General features: G+C 43.1%; 1 protein-coding gene across 3 annotated transcripts; it reads right to left on the minus strand.

The window, feature by feature from the left end:
• Window positions 1–307: 307 nt before the first annotated feature.
• On the minus strand, window positions 308–20,423 carry RBL2 (RB transcriptional corepressor like 2). Of its 3 annotated transcripts, none has more exons than XM_041458650.1 (22): window positions 20,326–20,423; window positions 18,379–18,509; window positions 16,993–17,193; window positions 16,218–16,282; window positions 12,862–12,990; window positions 11,889–12,049; window positions 11,719–11,783; window positions 10,871–11,057; window positions 10,008–10,174; window positions 9,408–9,517; window positions 8,404–8,507; window positions 7,892–8,029; window positions 7,499–7,663; window positions 6,828–6,939; window positions 6,012–6,281; window positions 5,434–5,705; window positions 4,683–4,859; window positions 4,444–4,515; window positions 3,963–4,077; window positions 2,739–2,941; window positions 2,375–2,539; window positions 308–1,988 (listed from the first exon to the last, which is right to left on the minus strand). In XM_041458650.1, the coding sequence occupies exons 2-22, from the start codon at window positions 18,498–18,500 to the stop codon at window positions 1,818–1,820; spliced, it is 3,171 nt and encodes a 1,056-aa protein (XP_041314584.1). In that variant the 5' UTR covers window positions 18,501–18,509; window positions 20,326–20,423; the 3' UTR covers window positions 308–1,817. The 3 variants fall into 3 exon arrangements, with proteins under 3 accessions (XP_041314584.1, XP_041314582.1, XP_041314583.1); XM_041458648.1 differs by lacking the exon at window positions 20,326–20,423 and adding an exon at window positions 19,940–20,302; XM_041458649.1 differs by lacking the exon at window positions 20,326–20,423 and adding an exon at window positions 19,644–20,082.
• Window positions 20,424–21,034: the final 611 nt, after the last annotated feature.

Genomic DNA, 21,034 nt, shown 5'->3' on the forward strand with positions numbered 1-21,034 from the left:
AGCCCCTCGAGAGCTGTGCAGTGAGGCAGCCCCCCTCCTCTTCCTCCTCCTCTGCCAAGGGAGCAGCAGCTGGAGCTGGGGCATTCCCTGGCACTGCCTGGTGCCTTCGGATGGAGCAGCAGGAGGGGACACACATGGAACAACCACAGTGACAACCAGGGCAGGAGTAAATCCTTTCCCTTGTGGTGTGACTGAGATGTGATCATTTATTTATTTTTAAACCTTCAGTTGCAGTGTGGGACTGAAGTCCTTGCTGCAGGCATTCTAGCTTTGCACATACAATGCTTTTCACACACAAACAGGAAACTGAGAGTCTATAAAGTCTTTATTGAAAAATACAATTGCAATATTTTCATACAAAGTGAAGTTAATGGAACATAGTAACAACAAGAATTGTCTGACACTTCCATAAATATTTTTACAGAAACATCTACACAACTTCTGGACTTCAGCTTTTGTTATGCAGGTAAGAAAAACATGTTTTTATTTTACTTTAGTTGAGTTTATAGTGGAGTTAAGTCTTACATTTTCCTATTCTTCAGATGGGCAGGAATGACTGAAAACAGGGCTTTTAGCTTTTGCTTCCTCAGAAAACCTTCTGGAACTTGTGTGTCACATTTTACATGAAGAACACCCCCCCTCCCTAGCAGAGGACTGGCATCCTGTACTGTGGGAGAGGGTTGATGCTTTCCTAACAAGTTTGGTATTTTGGACCTATTTTAAATGAAAACAGGTAGGTAAGTTTATGTGCAGCACCTGCTGATTGTGGTAGTAGGGGAGGGATTTCTCCCAGGCAGCCTGCTTTAGGCCTTTTACAAAAACTAAAACACAAACCCAAACTGCCAAGCCCTGTCCTATAAACACCAACAAAATATCTAAGTGTATGTTTTAGGAGATGGGCACCACCTTCCTGCTGCTGAGTGAGCAAGGGCTACAGTGCCTATCAAGAAAAGCAACAAGCATATAAAATTCCTTGAAAAAAGCACACATCCCTGGCTTCCTGCATTCATTGCTGCATATACACTGAGTTACAATGAATTCTAAATGCCATTTGCTGGCAAGAGGAGCAACGGGATGTCAGACTGAAATAAATACAAAAGTCAAATTGTTTCAATACAGAAAGACATCTGAAGTTGGGCAAAAAATATTCACATTTAGAAAGTGCCATTGCAAATATACAGCAAAATTCAACTGCTTTAAACATGATACTTCACAGCCCCATCCCAAGTGTCACCTTGGGAACATGAGGTCACTTTCAAACATTGCACAGCTCAAACCAATCAACACAATCACCTCCCTTGTTACAGCAAAGGGCCACACATTAAAGCTCAACACCGTGCTGCTTCTCAAAGGTATGTGGAACATGCTGAATCTGAACAGAGTCCATCCATCCAGCTTCCTGCAGGGCTCAAAGCATGCCCCTTGTCCCTTCCAGCAAGCAGAACTTGCTGAGTGAGAATGTTACTCTTAGCTGTTAGTTTGTGAGGGGGTTAGTGAGGAACCCTGACACTGTCTGTGGGTACCCTGGTGGAGGGCTCCATGCTGAGGCACCTGGACCTGTCTGGCCACAGCTGACAAGGGTGAAGCAGTGACTAGAGCAAAGCAAAGCTGTAAATACCTGCTGCAAGGTCCACAGCTGGGTTAGGGATGTGTCCTCCAGGCAAGGCTGGGGAGGGGTCACTTGCCTTGTGAAGAGCTTAAGCAGGGCCTGGGGTTGTGTCGTGGGTCTGAGGTGGATCCTGCCTGGCCCCAGAGCTGTCCCCCCTCATGCCCTGGCCCAGGCTCGGCTCAGTCAGGGAGGGAGGAGCTGTGCAGGCTCAGTGAGACCCTCGGTCATTGGCTACGTCCTGGAGTCGTCTTAACAGAGCCGTGTGATTCTCCTGGCAGATTCGCTTGGCTGGGGCTTCAGTTCCATCTTCCAAGAGGATGCCTCTCTTCTTTGTGGGTGTTTCTCCAGTTCGAACCATGCTGTTGATTTCCTTTAGCCTCTGGAGGGAGGAGGGGGGTAAAAGAAGGATTAACTTTCACTGTTTTGTGTCTGCTCCAGTATGATGTGTTGTTAGACAGATTGCAGTGGGACTGGACAGGCTCTTTTGTGGAAATCTGTAACAAGGTATTGTCTTCACTGTACTGGTCTTTCCCTTACCAGAGTAAGTCTTAAGGGAGTTTGTAACTGCATGCAGAGCTCAAAGGCCCATCCAGCCCTACAGCCGTGGCAGCTGCACTGGCAGTTTGATGAGCCTTAGGTGATGATGTGTGTGTTGGACAATGTAAGCAAGACTTTGTGTTGCAGAGTCTGCTCTAATTTCACTACCAAAAACAAAAAGCAGAGTTGAGGATTTAAAAAAATCAAACTAGAACCCTTTACTCTCACCTTTGAGGGGCTGCTGCTGAAGTAGTAGAATATTTTCTCCTGGGGAGAGAGGGCAGACTCGTTTCTGTGTGGCGAGATGTACAGGGGGTGGTGCTGGGAGAGCTGCACTCTGCGGGGGGAGCCGAGGCGCACGAACGGGTACGGCGAGAGCGGAGGGGAGTCTGTCTGCTCGGAGAGAACAGAGGCACTCACAGCCACAGCCTGAGCTCAGGGCTCACTGCAGCAAGGCTTCTCCACACAGATCCATACAATGTACAACAATTGAAAGTTTTGTTGTGTTATTATTTTTAATTTAAGGAAATTTCACTGCATGGTCAGAAGATAAAGCTCTGTTTATTAAGAAAAAGCACAGAATGTAACTTACTGCATTTGAAGTGTACTTGAGGGCAAAGTCCTTGATCTGCTCGATGTAGACGTTGTTGTAGAACTGGATGAGGTCCCCGCGCTCCTCCTCCTCGGTGTCGCTGTTGGGGCCGGAGAGGCGGGTGGGGGTGGGGGGCGCGCTGGAGGGCTGGGGCACGGGCAGGGTGCTGCTGGAGCGCATCACCGGGCTGGAGTCACGGCTGCCTGCAGGGCACAGCCACGGCTCAGGGCTCAGCCCCTGCCAGCCACCCTCGGCAAACAGGGACCAACCGGGATCCCGCTGCCACCAGCACGCTGCCTGTTCTGATCCCTGAGCTGCCTGTTTTGATCCCTGAGCATTGTCCCTTACACAAAAGCTTTGTTGATTTCTAACTTCTTACTGGATAAACTGCAAGGGATGTGCTGTAGGAGCTGAGTTGCATGACAATATAAAAAGAGCTGAAACTCCTTTTTTGCAGCATTTGTGTTATACTTTTAGCAGGAGCTCTTTCTTGTTGCCACCTGGCACCATTTCAAGTAAAGAATGGCAGTCTTTTTCTGTCAGTAGGAGAAATATTTGGCTTGGCCATACTTCCTGCTAATTTAATGTGGGAAGTTGCAAAATATATGTATTTTTTTGCCTTCCCTCCCTGCCACTCCCTCTGACAGAAAATATTAATACCTACTGCTTATACCATCGTCTATTAAATACCTTGAAAACTGCTGGTAGGAATATACAGCATCACTTCTTTGGTTTCCTTTATAAAAGTTAATTCAAGGAAAACGTGTCAGTTCACATATCAAGGGAAGAATCCCCAGAGCTGTCAGCTATGCCGAAATCAATGCTGTGGGTGGTGTTCCCATTTCTGCAGACAGTGCTACAAAAGAAACTGCTGCAGCTCTGTGGTTGTGATAAGAGTAACCGTGAACCTGGGCTAGCTCAGATTTCCTCATTCTGCAAAGACTCCAAAGTTCTTTCGTGTGTGAGCTGAACTCAGAGCTCAGGCCAGCACAGCAAATTCCCAAGGTAAGTGCATGTGGGGAGGGATTTGAAACTGTCAGAGTGGCTGCAATAAAACCTGGAGTTAGAGCAACTCTTGAACGTTATCAATGTATTCTTAATTGTGTCTAAGTTTACCAAAGGAGGAACTGTTTGGGGTGAAACAACACAAAATCCAACTCTTCATTTTCACACAGTTTTGGAAATGGAATTAAACCCAAACACCTGGCATTTGGAATTACTCACTTCTTTCTTTGTTCCTGTCCTTGCTCCTGTCTGTGGGTGAGTTCTGCTGGCTGCTGCTGTCACTGCTGCCCGAGTGGCGGCGGCGGCGGCCCTTGATGAGGACACTGCGATAGACCTGCAGGGACAGGGAGCAGCCTCAGCAGGGCACGGTGGAGCCAGCCAGGGAACAGCTGCCTGCACGACACTTCACTGTGGTACCAAACTGCTTCTTGCAGGGCAAAATACAGCCTCCTAAGAGGAGTAATAGCCCATGGGCACTGCCTCCTTCGGTTTTAAGAACATTTTTTATTTCAGGTACAGTTTAACATAAAAAGCTTTCAGTAGTGTAGGATTTTGGATATGACCACTATCTTTTGAGAACAGTTCACAGACTGCATAACCTTCATGCTAAATATTGCTTTACCAATTGATCTGTTCCTAAAATAGAATGAAGGCATTTAATAAACCAGATGCCACAAGGTTAAATAGTGACTGTGCTCACGTGACTCTTGGCTTGCGGCTGTGTCCGGTAGCAGCGCATGATGTTCTGGAATGATCTGTCTTCGTTAGTAACCTAAGGGGGATGCACAGAAAAGGTTCCGTTGTTCTGCAGGCTGCTGGGTTATTTGTTTGGCTTGGGGCGGTTCTCTTTGTTGCCTTGGGGCTTTTTCAGGAAGTAGTATTGGGAATATTAAGTATTAAAGGAGATTTTTGTCTGCCTTTTCTTTGCTCCCACTTTACCTTAGTCATGACGTAGATGGCACACATCAGCAGCTGATCCAGGTGTCTGTCCATCATGATTTCAGGGCAGTGCACCAAGGAATACTCAAAGCATGTCCAGATCTTTTTGCGCAGCTCATCAGACACGTCGAGTTTGGCACAGAGGTCCCTCAGACGAACACTGGCCAAGTGATACACCTGTGACATTGGACACTGTGCTCAGGGCCACAGCAACGCTGCTCTTCTGACCCAGCAAAAGAGTAGCTCAGCTTGCACACCTGTAGAGCTTGTGCAAATGCTAAGTCAAGAGAAGAATAACTAAATTCAAATTTAACTGTTTTGCTTACAAGGCACAGACATTCTCAGTACTGGTGTCAGTACTAAGAAAACATTTGCTTGAAGATTAAATTCTAAGCTGTCCTGAGCACAGAAAGGTCACTGTATTGCCTACAGCAACCCCAGTATTGAATAAACCAGAAAGTCTCAAAAGTTAACCACTTTCTTTGGAAGAGCTTTCAAGAAAAGGGACACCTTTAAGAGCCTGCTGGCTAAATACAGAATCTATTTCCATGTCGTGATGTGCCAGCACACTCCTTTGCTAGTGAGAAGTGGCCTGCAGGAGAAAACTACTCTTCAGGTGTATATGAATAATTAAGGTATAAATTAAATGTAATATGCTCTCATTGTTACAACCAGTAAGTGTGTATTTTTAAAATTACTGCAAGTTTACCAAAATAAGAACTAAGCAAAGCAAACTTAGATCAAAAAGTACCTTTCTGAAGAAGAGTGCAAGGGAGCCCATCTTGCGAGGCCTGATGGCTGTGGCACTGAGGTGCTGGCTCTGTCTCTGCTCTCCAGGGGAGATCTGCTGCACTGTTAACTGCCCTGGCAACTGCAGGGCTGCCCCAGCCATCTGAGGGTTCAGGGTGCCAGCCAGAGTCTGGGCACTCAGAGGCTGCATGGGCCCAGACACAGCCTGGGGCTGGGTACCTACATTTACTTGGACTGGGAAGAAAGTTATTCCTCCATTTTCATTGGCAATACCTGTAATGTAACAAAAAGAGCCTGAAATAGGAGCAAGCTGTGTAGGGGGAGTGTGTGGGTTTTTTTTTTTTTTTTTTTTTTTTTGAGTATTTAAAAATAATTCAGTACTTCTTTTATTAGCTACATGTAACTAGACATTTAGTATATTATATATGAAATTGTTTAATCAAAATACTTTGGAAACTGCATCATGAGATGAGAAGATAATGAAGTTGAAGCAAGGTTTTCATACTAATGCAGTTCTCTCTGGCTGTGTTCTAATACCCAGATGGGAAGAAGCCTGAAAAGCAGCAGCTTTTCCCTCACCTTGCACGGGTATTGTCACCGTCTGCCCGTTGTTGGCTGTCACGGTGGCTGTTGCCACTGTCACCAGGGTCTGGCCAGGCACCGGGGTCACGGACACGGCCTCGGGGCTCATGTTCTGCACTGGCACCGTGCTCACCACGGGCTGCGGGGGCACCCTGACGGTGCCACCCTCGGGGCCACTGTCATTGTCAGCAAACAGGCGCCGCCGCGTGGGGTTGGCCGTGGGAGAGCTGTACCTGTCATACAGCGTGGCTGGAGGGGAGGAGAGGCCTGGGCAGGAAAAGCACACACACAGGCATCTATTTAACTCTTGTTTTACAAGGTAGTGGAAATCTAATGCAAACCAAAATATGTCATGCAAAGCTCTTCAGGAAAAAAATTTTAAAAATACAGATTGCTTTTAGAGATTACTTAATCTTCAATAATGTTGTATTTAGTATTTTTCTAAGTAAGTTCATACATTATATTTTATTTTTTTCTAGTGGAAAACGTTTGAGATGTTACCTAATACACAGTGGGGTTTCTCTTCTAGTTTAGCAATAAAGCAAACCAATTAGAGTGTGTGCATGTATAAATACAGTTTAACACACACATACACATGCTGTTCATATCCATCACCTGAGAACACCCAAAAAAGCAGTACTGTTCACTATCATATCAGTATATGATGAATCCATCAGTCTCAGATGTCTGATGCAACTCTACGAGCTGCAATACCCTTCACCAATGTGTTTGCAGCTAACTGTTCACTGGCATTAAAGCATAGTTCAATCCAAGTAAGCAATGTACAGCACATTCTGCTTTCAAACACCTCACCTTTTCCCAGTCCTCCGCTTTCAGCACGAACCTCGTTTATTCGCCGTGGTGTCAATGGTGAGCCTACAACACTGCTCCCGGCAGATCTCTCAAAGTACTGAGGTGGCATTACCTAAAATATTTATCCTTTTGTTAGAGTCTCTGTATCACACACTAACTACATAGCAAATGTTTAAAAGCTACTGCACTACAGATTTTGAACAGCAAAACTTTGTGGAAAAATAACAAGTGACAAACCTACCCTAATCCCAACAAAACCAGTAGTGAGTAGTGATGGTACTGCTCTGGAAGATACACACACTGTAATAGTGTTTCTGTGGCTACTGTGTGTACTTTTTACCACATTTGTTGTCTAAAAATCTTTCCAAGAGTTACTGGTCCAAACCTTCCCTGCTTGACCATTTTGTTCACTGTTCTGCTACACCAATAAAATACTGGATAAAATACTGGATGAGAATCATCTCTGCTGCCTGTCTCTGTTGCAGATGTCTCCACAGAGATGGTCCTGACCAGGCCAGAGCACCCTGCACTTGCTGCTTTCCCTGCACTGATGGGCTGGGATGGTGGAACTGCTACTGGGACATGTAAGACCTCTCCTTCAGGGTACAAAGTCCTCTCTCTGCCATCCTGTCTGGTTATGAAAGCTCTAACACACAGAAAGATGTGCTCACCTCTTCACAAGTAGGAACTTTGTTTTCATTCTCTCTGATCCTGTCCCACAGTATGGATTCCCGTTTCCATGCCATACTTTCCAGGATCTGCTCTTCAATGTGGTTCAGGTGTTTCACCACTTCCCGACAAAGGCCATCCTCTGCTCTAATGAAAACCTCTATTACCTGTGCAGTGGATAATAAGGATCATATGTACAATAATAATGTATAATAAATAATGTACTTGTTTCATAGATCTGTTCTTAAACAAAGCGCTAATTCCAACACTTGATTTTCAAGGAAGAGACTATTAGAAGCATGAAGGCTGCATTACTGTGACTCGATCCTAGGTTGTCAGACAGGTCAACGAGCACTCGTGACTCTGTAAGCATTTCCAGCTATCAAACACATTACCTTGTAAAAATGATAAACTGGAATGTCAAATATTTCAGTGACGAATGGGAAGTTTCCAGGTGGGTTGTATGTAAAGGTAATGATCTCCAGGCAACATGCCAGCAGAGACTTATGAAACACATCTTGCTCCAGTATTGCCTGCAAGAGTTGCAAATTTTAAAGTTTATTTTACAGTGTAACTGTAGAAGAATAAAACACTTTTTATTGTCTCAACAGCAAGATTCTAAGCTTATAAAAAGTGAAGCTGTTTTTTAAGGGACAGAACTGAGTTCAAAATGAGCCATCTTTAAAATGGCTCATTAAAAAATAAAGAGCCATTAAAAATTTCATCTATCTTTGTGTTTGCAAACACAATTTCTTGAACCTTTTTTCTTCCATTCAGATGTACTTACAGGGTTCTTCTCAGAGATTTACCCTCATTTTAAACAGCTGACAATTCTGCTCTACATCTGTGTTCTTTTTTTGCAGGACCAACTTTAAAAGTGAGGAACCCTTTGATTAGTTTTCCTTACAGATAAATCAGTGTCTCCCAGTCTCTTCCTCTCCTGCTCAATGATTGACTCCAAGACCTTGTAGTAGAGCGTCTCAGCACGACGAAAATGTTTACTAGCAACATCTGCAGGAAGTTTAAATAGAAGCAATATTGTAAAATGCAATTAAAAAGTATTATATTCTTCATCTTCACATACAGAAATGCAACAGTAGCTTGTGTGGATTTGTGTGCTGCTGTGGATACAATACTTTCAGGACTAAACCAGTTAATTTCAAGTTAATGTAGGAATCCTTCTCCTACACTGCACTGATTTGTGAATGCAGAGCAGAGTAATTTGCTACTGAGCCCAGATTTTGGGTATCAGCATTACATCATCATGTATAAGAACAATCCTTAATGTTGCTGTAATAGACACAATGCAAATTCAGAAAATGCACCTGTATGGATCCACCTTGCACTGTGCAACAAAAAGCAGCAACACAACTAAGCTGACAAGAACAAAGGAAGGCCTTATTAAGAAACAAGGTCAAGATCATCTTCCTTATATTCAATCCATCTTCAGGCACTTCAGCTATCAAGACAACTTTGCTAATCATGTTTTTGTGTTTATACTGGCAGGATTTTACTACCTGTACTAATCCATCCTCACATGTAAGACAAAGTTGCTTACATGTGAGGATGTTGTTGGGTTTTTAAAGACTACAGTTACTCAGATTTTCTTTACCAGCACAGAAATCCATGCCATCACTAATAATCTTGTACTTGAGAGAAAAAGTGGTACACTTATAAGTCCTTTTCATTTCACTTCTCTAGTGCTGAAAGTATGATCAAATTCCAGCGATTCAAGCTACGGCTGATTATAAAATTTACAGAGCACTGAAATTTGCTATGTCTTAAGAACACAGGAAAAGGCAAAAGAAGTAGAAACGACATTTGTGCTAAAGCATAACCTGTATGTAAAATTTAATTACAAGACATGGATGTGTTTACAGGCATTTTATGAGTAAGTAAAATGTTTCCCACCTTTGGAAAAATTACTGAATTCTCCTTCAGACTGAGTGCTCTGACAGTATACATCGTGCATTTCCTTAACTCTGTTTGCAATGGATTGAGAAGGATCTCTGGAGCATGACCTGAAAATAAAAACTAAATATTTTCAATTCCTACTAAGACCAAAACCACCCTATTTTTTTAAATGTTGAAAGCATAAAAAATGGAAATATATTGCACAGCAATACAAACAGACCCAAATGTGTCTAACTGCAAACCAGTTTATCCACATGGAGAATAAAGTTTGGTTTTTATCTCCTACAGTATGGAGTGATTTCCTAAGTAGAGCCATTTGTTAAGCATGAAGAACAGTCTTGAAAATTTTATACTGGCAGCTTGTGGTCAGAGAATCTCAGAACTGCTGGGTTTTAAATGGTGGATGTTGATCAATCTCTAAGGACAGACGAGTCTAAATAAAGAGAACAGTCCTTTCAAATGTAAATGTCTCTCTGGATTCCATTTCACTCCAGTAGTAAAGGATGGCTCACCTTTTAATTTACACTGTTCAGCATTAATGTTTGCTATTAAAACTGGAATAGAAAATAGTATTATTTGGCTAAACACCAAATTTACCTGAGTATTTGCTCCAAATTTTCACTGGGGGCATTTTTCAGCCCTGCCAGCATCGTGTGCAGGCGGCTCAGGCTGTAGGTTGCTATGGAAACAGGTGTCACGTATGGGTTGCTCTCTTTAATATACTTGCGGCCAGTAAGGGGGGTTGTGATCCTCAGTGATTTGGACTGAAAATAAAAGAATAACCACATATACATATGGACTCTGCATAAACTTTGATAAAGCTCATAACCTAGAAACATCAATCTGCAGAATTCTTACTCTCTGTTATGGAAAAAAACAGCACCTAATCACACAGCCCAAACCAGACCATGACTCAGGTAAGAGCAATGAAGAGTTTGTCTATGGTGCTCAGATGTTTGTATCAAACAGTTCTGTAAGCAGATCTATGATCTATGCTGAAATGCAGATGCTGGCACTTAGTGTGAAACAATTAGACCAATCTCAAAAATCCCCCCAAACCCCAGTATCCCTTCCTAGCCCAAGTAACAAAGGTAGCTGCAGGTCATAGCAAAAGTGTACTGAGCCAGGGCTTCCTTTCAGCAAGTGTAAAAGGTTTAACACGAGAAGTCCTTCTGACCAGCATTTTAGTTTATTTGCATCAGAGCAAGCCATTGCATTAAAATAATGTAACATCAAGGATATCCCTTCAATCAGAACACAGCAAAATCAATGCATCTTCTAATTATCTAACCACACAGTAACTTCTTTTAACAAATACATTACATTCTTCACCATGAAGTCCAGCTCCGAATATTCTGACCATTTTCTCCCCACACTCTGAGCTGTGTTTATTTCTGTCTCCATAGGCAGCCAGGGAGGGTGACATATAAAAACAGCAACACAGACCATGCCATACTCACCCTGTCAAAATGCTGCTGCAAATTATGCTTCACTTGTACCCTTTCAGCTGTTTCCAGTCCTGAAGGTGTGTTCAAGCATCTCGTGAGAGTTCCAATCTCTTCATCCGCATCCTCGCCAAGGAATATTCTCTCATCAAGATTTCCCACTGACAGAACATACTCCTCATAGGCCTTGTTGATGGCTTTGCTATAGCAGAAAGGAAAGGCACACAAACCCCCTTTATTTAGACTGCTTTGTTCATCTGCTCACACACTGAACACAGTTCTAGCCTGGGGAACGTCTACTTCCCATTTCTTTTGACCCTCACTGAAGCTCATTTAAGATCTACAATGCCTTACACATGACAGTGGCAAGGACATTATTTTCCTTATGTATCTGATGCCCTGCCATTTATCCAGCTGCAGGAAGAACACAGTAAAACACTGAGAACTCCTATTTCCTGGAAACTTCTCAAAATTTACGCAGCATCATATCATAAACTACACTGAACCATTTTCATATCATTAAAAGAAAGTAAGTCCTACAAATAAACATCTCTAAACACCACCAAACCCATTTTTTTCCCCTCCCACTTCCTACTCAATGTGCTCCCACAGCTTTTTCATAATAACTCTGAGTTACACACAAACAAAAAATCCAGGAAAGAGAAACATGAGAATAAAAGCAGACATCAGGTAACACCATCCTGAAGCACCGTTCCTCTTCCAAGCAGACCTCAGCAGTGCCAGAACAGAAGGCAGTGCTGGATGGCCATTCTGAGCACACAAGGCATGGCTGCTACCAGTGCTCAGATCAGCTGGGCCACAGAGGGAAACTCCTGCAAACCAAACCACAGACAGGGACTTACACGCTGTCTCCAAAGTTCCCAGGATCCAGAAATCCCGTCAGATTTTCATCTTTTCCTTTTAAAAGCTGTAAGACATTTAAGAACAAAGGATGGGCATGTCATTTCTTAAAAAGGCTTTGAAGATATCAAGAAAGGAGAGATTCTTCTACATTACAAATTTACTGACCAACCTTTTTATCAAAAAGCTTCCGAATATATGGCTTCCAAAAATGTTCCTTTATACCTTTTGCTTCTAAAACTAATCCATAATGTAAAGAGCACAGTTTTTCAATGATGCAGGGAGGATCAGATGATACTTTATAATCCTTACTATGGAAGTCTTCAGGTAGACCTACAATTCAGAATGTTGTATGATTTAATTTTGCAAATTAATATTCTGCTTTCTTATTAAACTTAAATTCTTAAATGCTGTGTAGTCGAGGTAGTATGAAATTAGAACAGTAAACTAATTAGTTCTCTTGAAAGAACTATTAATTACACAATGCCCACTAACTGGGTAATGTTATCAAAAGCAAATTTTGAGTTAGAGATTTAAAAACATTAGTTACTGAGTGATAAAAATTACATATATCAATTCTAATAGGAAAAAAAAATCAAACACTGGTGAACTACAATATTTATTTGAGATAATAGTCCCAGGTCACATCCAAAGCACTCCACTTGGCTAATCCTGTACAGCACTGAAAATGAAGTGCAAGCCTGGGAAGAGTTACATCAGAAATTCAAAGGCGACTTCTCACCATTCATTTGAATTTGTGGTTATCAAGTCAACCTACACTTCCATTCTCTTCAGAAAGAGAACAGCAGCAATCCAGAAATGAGAGAGAAACAAATCTCCCATCTGAGCCCTGGGTCTTTCCAAACTGCTGCAACACAGAACATTCCAGTCTCACTGTGTCCAGGGATGGCTGTGTCTTTATGCACTCTTCCACTGACATTTAACCCTCATTACCTCAAAGTATGACTCTGGAACATCCTTCAAGGGTATTTCCATTGTACATCAAATTCTTGACCTAATGCATGATTCACAAAGTTTACTGGTCTGTTATTACATACTACATTAACAGGAATGGAACTGTGTAGTCAGCTACAGAAAATATTAGTTCTCATGTATTTCAAATCAACTTCTTTTTTTCAACATACCCTTAAAATTAGGATTCAGGAGTTCTTTACGGTTAGGACACTGCAGAGCATTTCCATACACGAGATCCAAAGCACATAACAAGAGATGGTAGGAATTGACCAAGTCATCACTGATCATAGGAAAATTTCCTGCAGCATTATAAAGACATAAGACATAAAATTAGCAAGGATTTAAGAATTTTTTAACCATGAGACTGTTGATGTTTGTATTACAATCAATAATGGAATCTTGGACACACAGTGTTTGGTGACTGTAAGTACCTGGATAGCAACACAGGCAGTAAAGCAGACTCACAATAACATATAATCAATTTAAAAGTAAAATATTTTTTCAAAAACAATTGTGAAGGACTCCAAATATACTGTGCTGAAATCAAACCTTACCAAAACATTGCTAAATAAGAGATTGCTGCTCCCTTGTTCACAGTAATCTCATTAAGCAGTGCATAAATCACTTGAAGCAGCACTGACTGTTTAATGCAAGCTGTCTCAAGGAAGAACACGCTTCTGTAACTGTGGCAGCACCAGCCCCACTGCCTGGCACAGCCACGTCCTTCACTGGATTCCCTTCACTGCACCTGCCCCAAGCAAATTCTGCTCTGAAGGACAACGAGGGGTAGAACTCTTCCCCTTTTCCCCAGCTCTGCATTGCTGCAAACAGCTGCAAGTAACTTCAGCTTTGGCAAGGCTGGATCCAGGTTTTCAGATGGCCTAGAAACTGCCCCCTCCTTCAGCCCCGGCCCCTCACTCCCAGAACAAACCTGTATTTAACTCAGATTTTTTTTTTTCAACAATCTGTTTTCTTGCAAAACCATTTGCTGGGGGCATACTCATTATAAACAGTAATAACTTCATTTCTCTTGTGCTTTACAAAAGAGCTAAAATGTGCCTATCTCTGGACCTGGTTTATGAAGTATTTTTTATCTCTCATTTTGCTGCAGAAAAGAGTCCTTGTAAGCTCTTCACTCTTTTAACACCTTTCACAAAGATTACAATCAGAGCTCTTTACTGAACTCATTTATGTTTATGTTTATGATGTTTCTCTAGAGGAGTGGCCATAGCTAAAACAGTTTAGTAAATAAATTATATAATTACAATAACATAAATCACAATTCACTTTTTATGCACAGCATGGTGTTTCTATTACTCTGTAAATACTAATGACTCTTCCACTCTTTCCACCCTCCCTTTTTTCTCAGGGAAGCTCCAAATCACTTGGCTGAGCCCACTATGAAGAACAGGTGTAAATTCTTGAGGAAACTTATCATATAGTAATAAACTCACTTAGAACACATTGAAATGGATGTATGATTAGAGAATTTTTCTCAATTATGCTGTTATTTTTTTACCAGTAACATACCAGTTTGTTCAAATTTGTACTATTTTCTGGTTCCATGTTTGTTAGAAGAAAAATTATTCAAATGTAGATAATTGAAACGATTTAAAATAATGGACCCTAGATGATATTTTAATTAACTTTACTCACTTCTCAGTTATTTCCAAATCATTAAAGGTTCACAGCAAAGCAATGAAAATCCTAAATACTATTAGCAGACCTTTAATCAATAAATTTCTCAAAGTAACTGTTGTAACACAGGATCAATTCCACAAGCATGACAATTTACTGTCAGCCCAAAAATAAATATAATTTCACAGTACCAGTAGTTCCATAGTAATACTTGTTGCTGACATTTCAAACAAGGCTCCCTTTCACAACCGCATACCAAATAATAAAAAACCCAGAGATTTTATTCCCCCATCAATTTTGAAGAAAGATATGCAAGAGTTTGAAGAGCAATTCTTACAAACAGTTTGCAGAAGTGCAGTCCCACTGAACAAGGGGCTCCCTCAGTGTGCAGTGCATGAACTGAAGGCAATGGGCTGCAGGAGCAGACAAGCCTGGGCCTGCCACTGCTGTGTGGTTGCTGTGATAAGGATTTACTGCCCACCCCCAAACCACAAAACCTCACACCAACACCCAATGCCTTAACAGTCAACACTCAGTTTCCATTTTTAAAATGCTGCCACACTTTAATAATCATTTAACAACTTCACAGCTTCTAGCCACTGTAATTTTTTCTTTTCCTTGTAAAATTCAATAGGATGTGTTATCAACATGGTAATCTCCATAAGGGTTAGTTACCATATCTGAAACTGCTTGTAATTAACATGTAGTCAATGGATGATGCAGTTACTCAAACATTAACAGTCACCAACTCAGCAACAGGAAGAACCATAAAGTCCCTCTGCACCTTGTCAACCATCCCATCTTCCCACTAAAGTGCAAACTTTACAGAAGAGAAAAGAAAAACCTGTGATTTTTCCAGACTGATCTACTTACCCTGTCAGCTGCCTACCTGTGCTAAGGAAGTGAAGTCCTGACTGACTGGAAATAAGTACAGTACTACCTCTGCTGGGATCAGTGCCTGAAATCATGCTGTGTTTCAGGCTGAAAGCACCACACTTGTTTAGGAAAGACTTCTCTTGCCCAATAAGGTGGAATTTGCAGCCTTACAAAAAGGCATCTTCCTCAAAGGATGGAGTGCTCAGAGCAGCACTTGTGCCCCAGCACACCCTTCCTGACTTTTTCAGGGCTGTGGTGCTGAGGATCCAGCTCTGCAGTGTGGCACAGTGTTGAAAGAAAGGCTCAAACAAAGTTCTGTGCTGAACAAAATTAGTGCCAGGCCATTCAATATTACCACAGCCTACTCTGTCCTAGCCTTAAAATCATCCAGTTAAGGAAATCATAGCGCACTGCAGGAATCTTAACACTGATTCACTTTTAAATTTGAAAAAACACATCCCACCACACACTCCCCCCCCCAAAAAAAAATTCCTTTTATCCCTTTCCTTGAAGAAATTAAAATATTGGTTTTCCTCTGATAGGTATTATATTATGAAAAAAAATCAAGTTACTGGACATTACCAGCGGATCTGATCTACAATGATGCTCATTCCATGTGGAATATCAATCCTGCCTTTACTTTCCCCAAGGCACTACCTTACTTATACATCACTCACAGTGAACACTCACCAAAGCAGGACCTGAAACAAGGCCTTGGGATGTGGAAACTCTTTAAGACACAGATTAGATGAGGAAAGATTTTAGACTATACATGCTGTGACTGAACAACTGAAGCCTCAAATGAGGATTTAATCCTGTTCCTTCCTTTTTCTCCCAACAGTCACTATGAAGAAAAACATCTGAAATTCTCTACTGTTCTTATAAGCTTTAAGGCTGCTCTTACAATAAAGATTGTATGTACACTGCACCTACTGGGTGTTTTAAGGACTGATATAAAATAATGACTAATAAAACTATGTCTGCTATATTTAATCCCTTTCAGATCCCTTACCTTTTGCATGAACAAACAGGACCCAACAAAACTGGAAAACTTCGGTCACAGTACATGGTTGTCGTCTTTTGGAGGAAAAAAAGAGCAAGAAGACAATGAGCTCAATGAATCAAAACTGATAAAACATCATACAAGAATCACGAATTTAAAGAGAAAACTAAACTTTACACAGTGTGGCAAAAATCTTAGACCCTTCCCACAAACCCCTGACTAAGGAAATACAGAAAGATGCACAAAACCTAAAAGAGGTTTAGTGTAGGCACAACTGGAACCTCTGTTTCAGTCTGCAAGTTCAATTCCACAGCACTCCAAATACAAACAGTAACAAAGAAACAAAGCTTCTACTATAAAGTAAAATATCCACAAGATCTGCAGCCATGAACAAATCCACGGGAGTTACTGGGCAGTGAAACAGACTGAGCAGTACTGTGAGTTATTAAAGCCATGCAGATCATAAAAGGATCAGATTCTTCTTGTCTTTCCCATCTTTACAACACTAGTGCTTTCCTTGCCTACAGGCTGATTGAAATCTCTCCCTTCTCCCCCATCCCCCAAGTCATCAGAAACTCAGCAGCTTTGGGATTTCCTGCCCCTGTCAGATCTGAAACTGAAAAAGAGATTAAAAATTTACTGCAAGAAAGAACAAACCAACTCTAATATTATAAACAACAACTACGAAAATACAGTCAAAATACAACTAAGACAACCAAGCAACTTCATTATATTTCCACTAAAGCAATGCTCTACAATCAGTCTGGAAAGAACAGAAACGCACCTCTGTTTCCTTCCTCTCTGTTGACGAGGCTGATCTTCTTGAGGATACCTGAAAATGTCCTGAAAAATGGGCTCATACTTCTTAAAAATGACTGCAGAAACGGTGAAGTTCCTCTCCAGTCTCTCAGTTCGCTCTCTGAACTGGGATGGTAGATTTGCCATGTCCTCCCACTTCTTCATCTTGTTAAAAAACTCGATCAAGCTGCAAATACGGAACAGGTTAGATCAGAAAGGCCGTTTGTTTCTCCTGCAGAAAAGAACTCTACATTTCCAACAAAAGTGGAATTTCTACTCCCAAACTACTGATGAAATGGTGGCAATGAAAGCATGACAATGAACTCAGAGCCAGTCCTTCACCCATAAACATGGCTGAGCTCACAGCTCGTGAAATATTTTTAGATCCCTGGCTGATAACCATTAACTATGTACTCACAGGTCTGGCATCTTCTCACAAAGACAAAATCAACTCCAACAGTTAGATTAATCTGAAATCAGACTTGTCTTGTTTTTCTGAATACTTTATTAATTTAAATAAAACAACCTGTGAGATCTACAATGCTAATAATATTCTACAAAGTATAAATAAGCTCTTAAGTTTCAGTAAATTGCACTTTGCAAATCTGGCTTTAATTCCTTTTCTACTTCTTTATGTACACCTTCTTTTTCAGTGTTATTAGTCTTGATAGCCCAGATTACAGAACCAATATATCAACATGTAATACCCTGAATTTTGAATTTGGAAAACAAAAGCTTATATAGGAACGTTTTTGCAGCAATGCTTCAACAGTAGAGGAAATGGGATAAGAAGTACGTAAGAACATTCATTCTTTATTTTGTGACAATCTATGGAATTTTTAGAACACAATGAGATTGCTAATAAATAAATCCAATTATTTCAGAAGTTTTTCTTTATTACTTTATGGACACAAACATTTGACACAAATTTGCTGATCAGATTTTGACCTCTTTTAGTGACTTTAGCAAAACCATGTGAAAGGTGAAGTTTTCTTATGCAAAAACAGAGATAAATCTTGGGAACATTTTCACAGTGAACTACAAATGGTTTCTCATGTGAGAAGTTCACAGTCTGCACACCCCCAAAACTGACTGTTCTTCAGTGACTGGCTTGTTGCTCCTTTGATTGAAGGAAGTCAATCTCTCATTTTGAAAACCAGTGTTTTTATGAACATAGTACTGAGCCAAAGGAGCTGCCCTACTTCTGTGGCAGTGAGCTATAACACAAACATGCTGGGGATATAAAGTCTGTCTTCAAAAGCAGGAAACAAGAAACACATTTAGCTTTTATTCTTTATTTCCAATTTCACAAGTTGATAAGCACTCTTTGAGATTTTGTAAGTGTCTAAAAATCAGCAAGAATAAAAGTTACCTTTGGTCTGAACAGCGCAGGATTCTGGTTAAGGATACATAATTTCCTTCCGCTGTTCCCCTGCTCACAGTTGGAATTGCTTTCCTGCAAGCCACGTACAAGGCACAAGCCAGCCAATGCATGTCATTTCCCTGTGAATCAAAACACCAGGCATCTAAAATACTGCACTGAAAACAAAAAACATGCTCTTCAGCTACCCCAACATCGGGGAAAAGCACTGTGTCCTGAACAGATGAAGTCCAAGCAGTGAGAAAGTTGATTCGCTGTTTCAAACTTCTGCTGTGCTCTGGGTTTTTAACTGCAACAAAACAGGTGCTAAATAGACACTAAACACTGAACTGCATAAAAACTAAACTTACTAGTGACCATTATAAATTTCACATTTGACTCAAAGTGTGAAATATATTTTGAGTATATGAAAATATATTTTTAGTGTTGTTCTTCTACAGCATTTTGTACTGCTCAGGTTTAAAAGAAAAAGGCAACAAAAAAAAAAAAAAAAAAAAAAAAAAAAAAAAAAAAAAAAAAAAAAAAAAAGAAAGAAAAAGAAAAGGCTACAGTTCTTGCAACCAAAACATTCTTCTGCCCTGAACAGACAGCAGGAAAAGAAAAACATCACTAACATCACTTCCATTTTGCTCTGCATTACACAGCAGAACAATTATTCAATTTGGTACCTAAAGACAGAAATTAATTCTAATGAGCACTTGAAATTTTATTCTCCGTCTTTGACTAAAGAGCAACACTTCAGTGGAAAAAAGGACGGGTAAAACAAGGGGCCAGACGGAACCCGACGCTGTGGTTTTGTGGGGCTCCGTGGTGCCACGGGCCCGGGTGAGGCACACCTCCGGGGCAAGGCAAGGCAAGGCAAGGCAAGGCAAGGCAAGGAAGGCAAGGCAAGGCAAGGCAAGGCAAGGCTCGCTGCGAGCATCGCCGCCCGCCCGCGATGTGACAGCGGCGCTGCCGGAGCGGCTGCTCCTTCCCGCAGGACCGAGCCCTGCCCCGAGAGCCGCCCGGTCACCGGAGGGCAGCGCTGGGGACCCGGGAGCTGCCGGGGGTTATCACAAGCGCCACCTTCGCTATAGGAAGGCACCGATAAAAGGCGCTTCCGAAGCTCCCGGGCGCGTCACCGCGTGTTCCTGTTTTCAAGAACGACGCGACAACCCTTCCCCTTTTACCCTTCACCTTGTACCCTTCACCCCGCAGCCCGGGCCGTGCCGCGGCCGCGCAAGCCCCCAGAACACAACTAAGGAACGCCATCCCACCTGCGCTGGGCATCGCCGCGGGCCCCGCGCGGCTGCGGAGCGGCGCTGCCTGAGGCCACCGCGCCGCTCCTCGGCCGAACCGCGGGGAACCGAAGGACCACAGCGACGGGGGCTCTTCCATTTTTAACACCTTTCCGCCGCTATGACTCCCAGTTGCGATGGTTATTCCCGGCCGCCCGGGCGGTGCGAGGGAGAGGCCGCCGCGCCTCCACCGCCGTCCCTTCCCTGCGCACTTCACCCGCGCGTCCCGCCGCGCTCCCCCCCGGCCGGCCGCGGCCCCGTCACCCCCCCGTCACCTCCAGGGTGTAGTTGCGCCTCATGCTCTGGTAGCTCAGCCAGGCCTCGGCGCGGGCGCGCTCGTCCATGTTGAGGCTCCTGCAGAGCTCCTCGTAGCGCTGCCGGGTCTCGCCATCCTCGCCCGGCGGGGACGGGGCGGCGGCCGCGCCCCCCGCGGGACCCGGCTCGGCCCCGGCCGCCTCCTCGCCCGCCATGCCTCACCCCGCCGCTGGGGGGCAGCGCCGCGCTCCGCGCACCGCGCCTGCGCCGCCGCCCCGCGCGTTCGAATCCAAACACAGAGGAACGGGCCCCGCCCCCGCCGCGCGCCGCGCCCGCTCATTGGCCCGCGGGGCGACCGCCCGCCCCGCCCGCGCGCAGGCGCACGGCGCGCGCTCCTACCACGCACCGCCAGACGCGCGCGCGGCACGGAGCGGGAGCGCGCCCGGCGCGCGAGCCCCGGGCGGGGCGGGGCCGGGGCCGTGAGGGGAGCCCGGAACGGGCAGAGAGCGGCCAGGGCCGGGAGCGGCTGGGCACAAATATGCACACAAATATATATACAAATATGTACAAATATGTACACAGAGTGCGGGGTACGGGCTGTACACAAATACATACGCAAATATGTACACTGGGTACAGGCTGTACACACACACACAGTGCGGGGTACAGGCTGTACATAGGCAGGGAGGGGTAGGAAAGAGAGACAGAAATAGCTCCCACTGGTCAAGTCCCAGCCGAGCAGATAGGAGACTGCCAAAAATAAGATTTAAGCCCTAGAGGAGGTACTTGTCAATTAAGTGATCAGGAAAACAGGCTGCACTTGATTAAAAGAGATTTATTGATTCTGTCACCTTGAATTTGTAATACTGGTATTTGACAAATGCTGAAAGCTTCAGGGGAAAAAAAAAAATGAAATGTCAAGAAAAGATGTGACTGACCCGAGATGTGATTCAGGACACAAATACACACTGGTACCCAGCATTGAGAACTGCAGAAAGCCCGAGCTGGCACTGGAAGGTGGTGATGCCAGCAGGGTCCCCCCCAAACCACCAGAACAACTTACATTAACCACGAGCGATTAGGCTGTATTTAATCTTACATCTTTTTCTATGACA

Source organism: Pyrgilauda ruficollis, unplaced genomic scaffold, assembly GCF_017590135.1.
Source record: "Pyrgilauda ruficollis isolate IOZ18807 unplaced genomic scaffold, ASM1759013v1 scaffold13, whole genome shotgun sequence".
NCBI lineage: Eukaryota > Metazoa > Chordata > Aves > Passeriformes > Passeridae > Pyrgilauda > Pyrgilauda ruficollis.